The following is a 9682-nucleotide window of genomic DNA, read 5'->3' on the forward strand; positions in this document are numbered from 1 at the left end:
AAAAAAAAAAAAAAAAAAGAAAAGAAAAAGTTTGGCATTCCTAATTTAGATATTTCCATAAGTAAGTACTTCTCTTTATCATACTTTCTTAAACTTAGATACACCCCAGGAAGACACATTGTTTTAAAAAAAAGGTCTAGATCTCCTTGCAGACAGAAAAAAAAATGCAGTACAAATTCATCAAATAACAGCATCATTTGCCATTATTTTGCAAAGCCACAGAACTGAGGCAAGGTGTTAAGTGGCATTGCTGAAAAGGCATTCTAAATACATCGAGGTGGGGAGGGATGGCTCAGTGGTCAGGATCACTTGCTGCTCTTTTAGAGGACCTGAGTTCCATTCCTAGCACCTACATAGTGGCTCACAAACACCTGTTAACTCCAATTCCAGGGGATCTGACACCCTCCTTCCAGCCTCCTCAGGCACTGCATGCACATGGTGCTCAGACATACATGTAGGCAAAAGACCCACACGCGTAAATAATAATAGTAGCAATAACAATGATGATGGTAATAAAGAATCTGAAAACCTGGCAAGGGGCTTGGGAGACAGCTCAGCAGACAGAGGTGTTTGTGCCAGGCATGACAGCCTGAGTTCCACCCCCAGGAACCACACGATAGAAGGAAAGAACCAGCTCCCCAGAGCTGTTTTCTGAACCCCCCACACACACTTTACACTACATATGCTCCCCATGACCCCCCATACAAACAAAAACAAATAAATAAATGTAATTAAAAAAAAAACCTAGCAAATGGTTCAGTCCGTTGAGAGAAATGATGAATATCTGTGGGTTTTCTAATACTGCTACGGTTACAATAGCACTGAACTCCAGCTATCTCTTAAGGGGCATCTACTTTTCTGTGCATTTTAGGATGAGCTGAGGTTCCCCCGTGACAATACACACCAAGGATGGTCTGGGTCTTCACTGTGACATTTATTGTATGTTCCAAGCACTATGCTCTAATCTTACACACAACTGAACCAGAAAGGTAATGATTCCAGTTCCTTTTGAAAGAGGTGGGACAAGAAGCTTGGACTTGAGGGCGTGCACAATATCCCAACTATTCCGAGTCCTGGCCTTGGTCACCTAGGAAGGGTGATTGCCCAATATTTTTGCCTCTCAATCTTTTAATTTAAACCCAAACAGGAAGCATTAGAGATCCAATCAATTACAGAAAGGATGTTTCATGCTCCTTCTTCTGACATGAGTTTCCAGAGCTTAAACAGCACTTTGGAAACTGTTTCAGAGGGCTGGATTTCTGGAACTGGAGCACAGTCAGGAGAATGTCTGCTGAGCATGCACAAGGGCTAATCCCTACCACTGCATAAATACAGAACGGTAAATTGGCACACGTCTGAAATCCCAGCACTTGGGAAGCTAAGTGCAAGACGATCAGAAGTTCAAAGTAATCCTTATACAACACAGTGAATGTGAGGCCAGCCTGGGAGATGTGAAACCCTGTCTCAAAGAAAGTGCCTCAGATCAAAAAAGAATAAGAATGTCCAGCACTGGTGGCACATGCCTTTAATCCCAGGACTTGGGAGGCAGAGGCAGGTGGATTTCTGAGTTTGAGGCCAGCCTGGTCTACAGAGTAAGTTCCAGGACAGCCAGGGATACACAGTGAAACCCTGTCTCGAAAAAAACAAAAACAAAAATAAACAAAAAAAAGAAAAAGAAAAAAGGAAAAAGAAAAAGGAAGAAAGAAGGAAGGAAAGAAAGGCAGAGAACACATCCTGTAGACGATCTAGAACAATCGCTACAGCTATGTTAAACAGAACTGAGCTGTGGACTATCTATCTCAGTGGCAGCGGGTATTTAAAACTAGCTGAGACTGTGGGTTTAACCTCCAGCTCTACCACAGTTGAGAAAGATGTAAGCAGTGGATTCCATGTAATACAATTATTTGTACTAATCACAACACACACACACAGTTGTTTATGGATGAATATACAATTACTTATGTTAACTGCCTAGGTAATCAAAAAGTGGTAAGAAACTTTCATACAGGTCCTTTTCCACATATTTTAGGTCAGCAATGTGTGATAATGTTTTGTTTTGCTTGGTTTTGAGACAGAGTCGCATGTATCCCAGGCTGGCTTCACATTGTCAACATTGCATAGGCTGGCCTCGATCTCCTGACCCTCCTGCCTTTACCTCCTAAGTGCTGGCTTTGCAGCCGATGATGATCAAACCTGAGTCTCAACGTGATGGAAATAAGAAGGTCCCAGGAGCTGAATACAACATACCTCTGGATTTACCCATGAGGGCATTCCAGAAAGAATTTACTAAGGTGGGAAGACCCAACTTGAATGTGAACGCCATTATTCTACGGAAAGGTAGACAAAGGAAACAACGGAAAAGGCAGCTGTCTGGAGCAACTGCGTTCTTTCTTCCTTCCTTTCTTTTTTTTTTGGTTTTTTCGAGACAGGGTTTCTCTGTGTAGCCCTGGCTGTCCTGAAACTCACTCTGTAGACCAGGCTGGCCTCAAACTCAGAAATCCGCCTGCCTCTGCCTCCCAAGGGCTGGGATTAAAGGCATGCGCCACCACTGCCCGGCCCTTTCTTTCTTTTTTAAACTTTAATTATTTTATGTGCACGGATGTTTTGCCTGCATATATGTCTGTGCATCACATGTGTGCCTGGTGCCCGCAGAGACCAGAAAAAAGTACCTGATGCCCTGGAGCTGGGGTTCCACGTAGTTGTGAATGGACGTGTAGGTGCTGGAGGTCAAACCTGGAGCCTCGGCAGGAGCAGGGCAGTCAGTGCTCTTTTTTTTTTTTTTTTTTAAAGATTTATTTATTATATGTAAGTACACTGTAGCTGTCTTCAGACACACCAGAAGAGGGTGTCAGACCTCACGGACTGTTGCTGGGATTTGAACTCAGGACCTTCGGAAGAATCATCAAGTGCTCTTAACCGCCGAGTGGTCTCTCCAGCCCTGAAGTCAGTGCTCTTAACTACTGTGCCATCTCCCCATCCTCAAGTGTAGATCTTAAAGTAAGATGTGTCTACCACAGGGAAACTGGACTGAGATCTGATGCTAAAAATGTTAAGTCTTCCTTCCACAGATATTTATATTTACTTCTGATAAAGGTCAACTGTCCATTTAGTCATCAACGGCCACCAACATATCTATGAACAAAACTACAAAATTTATTATATTAATAAAATTTTCAAGTGAGGTGTGGTAGTGTATACCTACAATCCCAGGATTTGGGAGGGGTAGGAAAGGGGATTTGGAATTCAAGCCAGACTCAGCCAGGTTCAAGACCAGCCTGTGCTGTACTATAGCCTGTTTCAGAGAGAGAGAGAGGGGGTGGGGTGGGGAGGAGAGGTGGTTCAGTGGTAAAGAATTCTGGATGCTCTTGCAAGGGACCAGGGTTTGATTCCTGGCAACCATGTGTCATTCAATTCCAGAGGTTCCAATGCCCCCTTCTGGCCACCACAGGCACTGCAATATATGGTGTACATGCATACAAATGAAACACCCACATGCATAAATAAATAAGGCTTTTAATTTTTTAAAAAAATAAAAGAAAAATCTGAGGATCCTGAATTAATATGGCTGCCATGTTTAGCAAATGACAGAATTGTCTCTATATACAGGTCCACAGTGGGAATCTCCTCTTTGTCCCAATGGGTCAGATACTGTGCTAAACAGCAGGGTAAAACAAGTTACAAAAGGACTACACAGAGAAACCCTGTCTTGAAAAAAAAAAAAGACTGAAATCTTTGTTCTAATGGAGTTAGAATTCTAGGAGTTGGGGAGAAACAGACAATAACAAGATGAAATATACATAGCAAATACTATATTTCATGAATCCTAAAATGTACATTTTCTCATTGTCTTAGTTAGGGTTTTACTGCTGTGAACAGACACCATGACCAAGGCAACTCTTATAAGGACAACATTTAACTGAGGCTGGCTTACAGGTTCAGAGGTTCAGTCCATTAGCATCAAGGTGGGAACATGGCAGCATCCAGGCAGGCATGGTGCAGGCAGAGCATCTACATCTTCATCTGAAGGCTGCTAGTGGAAGACTGGTTTCCAGGCAACTAGGATGAGGGTCTTAAAGCCCATGCCCACAGTGACACACCTACTCCAACATGGCCATACCTTCTAAGAGGGCCATTCCCTTGGGCCAAGCATATACAAACCATCACACCCAATTACAAAATCTGAACTTGGTATGTTTCTTTTGGTAGGCTGTACCTTACAGAAGGCACAGAGAAAAAGCATAGCCCAGCAGAGGGAGGCAGTGGAGGGGCTCCCAAGAATCAGGCAATGCCTGTATAACATCTGAGTCTACTTAAAGAGAGTAGGGATGATAGACCCCACAGGTGACACGCCTCTAGGTGAAAAGAAGAAGCCAACTTCCCAAACAGGAAAAATATGGCTGCAAAGTCAGATTGGGTAGGGACACGCAGACAAACCTTTAACTTGCTGTATGGCCACAGTGTTGATGCTAGAAAGGATAACAGCACACAGGGATGCAGGCTTTGCCAACATGTGCTCACCTCTGCCTACAGGAAACCACACGTCAGAGCCAAGAACACTGTGTCACTGAGTTGCTGTGAGGATTAAGCCAATTATTATTGGGTCAGGTGTGACGGTATATATCAGAAAGTGCAGTGCTCAGGATGTGGACTCAAGGCTAACCTGAGTTACACAGAGAATGAAAGCCTGCCTCAAAAAATACAAGGCCTGGAGAGATGGCTCAGTGGTTAAGAGCACTGACTGCTCTTCCAGAGGTCCTGAGTTCAATTCCCAGCAACCACATGGTGGCTCACAACTATCTGTAATGAGATATGATGCCCCCTTTTCAGGTGTGTCTGAAGAAAGCTACAGTGTACTCATATAAATAAAATAAATCTTTGGGAAAAAAATACAATGAAGCATTCAAACAAACAATAAACTAAAATATGATATATTTTATATAATAAATATGATAAATATTATTATTATTATTAATAAATTATAAATAAATATAAGTCATGGGACTATATATTGTATCCACAGCTACATAAATGCTAAGCAAACTTTCTGAATGTGTAGGAGAATTTATGTGTTTGTTTGTGGGATTTATTTTTTCCTGTCAGGTGCCACTTAACCTGCTATGTAGTTTGCATTTCTGATCCCCCACCCCTTCCTGCCACCATCACCTCCTCGAGGTGATATGGTAGTGGGGATCATACCCAGAGCTCCATCCACACATATTTGGCAAGCACTGTACTAACTTGAGTTGTACTTGCTGAGCCAGGCTTCCAGCTCTAAGGAAGCCTCTAATACTGACCTACATTGGAGCCCAGGAGGGTTCTTTCATGCAAAGCACTCAGAACACAGCCTAGCAGAAAAAGGTAAAGTACTTGACATTGCTATTGATTAGACCTGACCTTTGACGGAAGCCTCACCATCAATTTATTTTGTTGTATGTTATTGGGTTAATTGCATAGTAACGAACAGTCTTATTAACGGTGTTTTGAGACACTGCTTTTTCAGTAGGGGTGCTTCAAAAACCTGAATGTGATGTGTTTCAAACGCAGATGACAACTGTAGTTCTCAATCTATGGGTCGAGACTCCTTTGGGAGTCAATCAACCTTTTCATGGGGGTCACATTATCAGATATCTTAATATATATATGTATGTGTGTGTGTGTGTATAGAATAGATTTTATTCAGGGCATGGGGAGGGGAGTTAAGAGGGTAGTAGAGGCAGAGAAAGGCAGAGAGACAGAGGCTGGCCATGAGCACATGGAGAGAGAGAAGAGAAGGGAATGGGGAAAGAGGGAGAGCAGGAAAGCAAGAACAAGAGGAGCAAGAGCACATATTAGATATTCACTTTACAATTCATAACTGTATCAAAACTACAGTTACGAAGTCTATAGAAGACAATTTTATGGTTGGGGGAGGGAGTCACCACAATAGGAGGAGCTGTGGTAATTAATAGGTCTCAGCATGTGCAAGGTTGAGGAGCACCGCACCGCTCTAAGGCACAGACAATCTTCCCCAATCTGCCCCTCCAAGCTTAAAACAATCTTATGCTGTCATGTTCATTCTTTCTTGCTGAGTTTTCAACCAGAAAAAGAGGCTACACAAGCTCACCCAGAGAAGGAAATTGATTTTAAAAACAACAACAACAACAACAACAACAACAACAAAATGGATTTCAAAATAATTAATTTTAGTAGATGCTCTTGGTCAGGTTTAGTTTAGGAAATGGGAAATTACTCTCACCCACCTAGGGCTTCAGACTGTGGAAATGTTACCAAACCACACACCATTTACTGAACCATCCCGAATCAACTACAACTTTCTCATGTTTTCTCTTGCTTCGACAAGTGGTTCTTCAGTAAGTACCATGCTGGCGACTTCTGCCACACAGCAAGAAAGCACAACAGGAAGAAACCATTGTCCTGGACTCTTTTCTAGAAATACCAGTGTTGATGGATTAACATGTTACGCTCTTCTTAAATAATGAGTCACTTCATGGCTGCTCCCCGCTTGTGCTCCCTCAGATCCTACCTGGGGCATAAATAAGAGTTTACACTTTCTCTGCCTCTTCTTTAGATCTCAAGTAGTGAGCTGAATAGAATGGAGATTGTGAGGCTAGGGCATGTGGTAGGTTACCCTCATCAACTTCTGCACCCAACTGTCCGTCCTTTAGTCCTTCCCCTCTGTCCATCCCTCAGTCCTTCCTGCCCACTGTCTTGCCTGCCCAGGACACAAGGTTAGGGAATAAAACAGATCAAATGATGGACACCTCGTAAGTCATGACTACTATGTCCACCAAAGTTTAAAAGAAAGGTATTTCAACAAGGTTTGTCCCTAAAAACAATTTTGTAACAATGTCAAGGTCCTGTGTTCCATTACCAAACAACAGAGATGTCTCCAAGTCCCCACCAATCCTATCAGAGCCTCATCCCTTAAGGTAGGAAGTGAGGCGTGGGGGAGGGGAGAGGTCAGGCTCCAGGCAGAGAGACAGCTAGGCGAGTTCCTACGCAGGCCTTCCTTGGTAACTGGTGAGGATTTAATGGTTACTTTTTATAGGCTTTGACAAAATGCCTCCATGGAAAATGTCTAAAGCAAAATGTCAAACAGGGGACAATATTCAGCACACAGTATTTCTGGCAATAGTACCCCACCAAGTTCTGTGTCCAAGTGTATGACCTTGGGACAATGGCTAACTCCAGCCAGTACGGTGTGTGTTCGGTCCCTCACAGGCAGAATAGATCATCTCTCTCTTAGCATACTATTCACATATTCATTCAACAATTTACTCACATATCCATCAAAATCACTCTGTGATCCGTAAATACACTAGCAACTGATGTACAAAAGGCCCAGTCATTAGGTTTGACTTAGCAAGTTTTAATTCAATGTCCACCGGCCAAGTAACAGCACAGAGATCTGCATCTTGATTTCAAGGAATGCTCTCCCTGAGATGTTGAAGTAGAGGCTTAAGGAATTAGCAGGAATCTGCCTCACAAAGAGGGAAAGGGCACATTGAAGCAATAGAAAACAAAAAAAAAGTTGAGTATTTGAGGGACACTGGAGCTTCAGCCCTAACAGGTGTGCCTGCCAAACTAAGGAGTTAGGATGTCATTATATAAACAGGGGAACCACTGGAGGAGTCTAACAAGAGGACTGACATATTTCTTCTTGGTCAGTACACCCAAGGGTGTACTAAGGGAAGCTAGAGCTGAATGTAGACAAACTAGTTAGGAGCCTACTGCGGTAATCTCAGTGTGGATGTAAGCCGTATCAACAAGCAGAGTATTCAAGGAGAGGGAAGATCTGAGAAATATTCTATACACCATACACTTGACGTTGGACATGTGAAGTGGGGAAGCCGGAGTCTTCGGATTCCTCCTTATAGACTAGGGCATTATTTGGGTAGAGGTACTACTGAGCATGCTAGGGCACACCGTGGAAGCATACTGATTTCTTTTTAGAAGGAGACTGGGGAAGACATAGGTCTTAATCATCACATCTGAGACCTATGGGGAATTGAAACTAAGAGATGCATGAGTCAGTTGGTTTACTACACTGCCTTTCAGTGTCAAGAAAATTTCAAGACTATTCCAAAAGCATGTGTACCTGGCAGCCTCATTTGGAAAGAGCAAGCATACCAATTTGGAAATAAGACATTCTGCTTGTTAAAACCATTGAAAATGTAGGAATTAAGAGTTAATGAAAAAAAGGGCATTATGCTACTAAAATGGCACTCTGGAACAAATTATTTCTAATCTCTTATTAGAGATAAACGCAGGGTTCAACGGGGGTTCCTTCTCATACTTGAAAATGAGCGGAGAACCTGGTGTTTAGATCTAGGAATTCCTTTTAGTAGGGTTGAGAAGCAAGAACTTAGAAACGCGCCCTCCAGTGGTAGTGGAATGAGGGGTCTCTAGCACCTCCTTTACCACCAAACAAAGCCCTGTGTAGAAATGCAATTTGCGAGGATCAAAAGGCCACCTCGCTCGTACCGCTTAACTAAAAGAACCAACCGAATCCTCCCAGGGGACAGGACACCCTTCTCCCCCTTACCTGTCACGCTGGCCAAAGGAAAATTTGACTTTCGACTCAACAAAATAAGCCCTCAGGTTTGACAGCTTGCAGTCCGTCCCGCTCGGCGACAAAACACCTACCAGCCGAGGCGCGTAGCCTAATCAAAGCCTCCGGAGCCGACTGGGCAGGGCTGCAACCACGTGGGTGACCGCGACCAGCAGCAGCAAGAGGCGCAAGGAGGAGGAGGGGGCGTGCCCATATGGTGGGAAGCCTGGTAGTGGGCGTGGCCCGTGGGCCCGGGCGGGTGGGCGTGGCCCGTGGGGCCGGGCGGGTGGGCGTGGCCTGCGGCCAGGGGCTCCCTCCTCTCCACCTTTTGCCTTCGCCCTTCGAGCCGCCACGTAACGCCACGTCCCCGCGCAGGCGCACCGCGGCTGGTGGCCGTAGCTGTTTCCGGGCTCAGGAGGCCGGGGCGGCTGCTGAGTAGGAGGCGGCGGTGGCAGAGGCCGGGGAGTACGGAGAGCCGGCTCGGGGGCTAGGCCCTTCGGGGGCGGGTAGGCGGTCGTGTTTTCTTTGGCAGAGGGGCTGGTGAAGCCGGCGGCTGAGCAACGAGATGAATTTCCTCCGCGGGGTGATGGGGGGTCAGAGTGCCGGACCCCAGCACACAGAAGCTGAGACGGTGAGCGCAGCGCCGGGGTCGGGCTGTTGCCGGGCTGGGCGACCACGGGGCGTCCACGCCGCTCCCTTCGCCTTCCTTCTCCCTGCTCGGACGCGCGAGCTCCCCATGCGGCGGCGCAAGCCGGGGCCGTGGTGACGGGAGGGCTTCGGGGACCCGGCACGGAGACGGACCGTGCGGCCCCTCCCTCCTTCCCTTTAACCTGTCGGCCGGCTTCGGTGCGGGCTGAAACCCGGCTCTGCAGGGCTGGAAGGAGGTTAAAACCCAGCTGTTGGCCTAGGCTTGTGGCTAAGAATAAAACGATATTCTTGGGGCACAATGCCACCTGTTCCTGCCCCATCAGCTGTAACAATGAGCGTTTGCTGAGGGTCGGTGGTTCAGACCCTACTTTTCAGGTTCACCCAAATGTGTCATGTGGCAATACTTACTTCTCTTGCACGCTGTAGTGATCTGCGCGCTAGCCACTCTAGGGACTCTTCTGCTCTATTGGTAACACGATTTCT

General features: G+C 45.5%; 2 protein-coding genes across 6 annotated transcripts in view; one reads left to right on the forward strand and one right to left on the reverse strand.

The window, feature by feature from the left end:
• G3bp2 (G3BP stress granule assembly factor 2) overlaps positions 1-8901 on the reverse strand; it is an 80485-nt gene extending 71584 nt beyond the window's left edge. For both annotated transcript variants that reach the window (XM_031391000.1, XM_031390994.1), the window contains exon 1: positions 8546-8901. The gene's annotated coding sequence lies outside the window, so the exon portion shown is untranslated. The remainder of the gene's footprint in view (positions 1-8545) is intronic.
• The window catches only part of Uso1 (USO1 vesicle transport factor), a 65760-nt gene continuing 64973 nt past the window's right edge, over positions 8896-9682 (forward strand). For 2 of the 4 annotated variants that reach the window (XM_031390980.1, XM_031390981.1), the window contains exon 1: positions 8952-9182. In XM_031390980.1, coding sequence (XP_031246840.1) covers positions 9117-9182 — 66 coding nt within the window. In that variant the 5' untranslated portion in view covers positions 8952-9116. Of the gene's footprint in view, positions 9183-9682 lie in introns of all 4 variants that reach the window. The other 2 variants (XM_031390984.1, XM_031390982.1) reach the window with 2 other exon arrangements.

Source organism: Mastomys coucha, unplaced genomic scaffold (assembly GCF_008632895.1).
Source record: "Mastomys coucha isolate ucsf_1 unplaced genomic scaffold, UCSF_Mcou_1 pScaffold22, whole genome shotgun sequence".
Classification (NCBI taxonomy): Eukaryota; Metazoa; Chordata; class Mammalia; order Rodentia; family Muridae; genus Mastomys; species Mastomys coucha.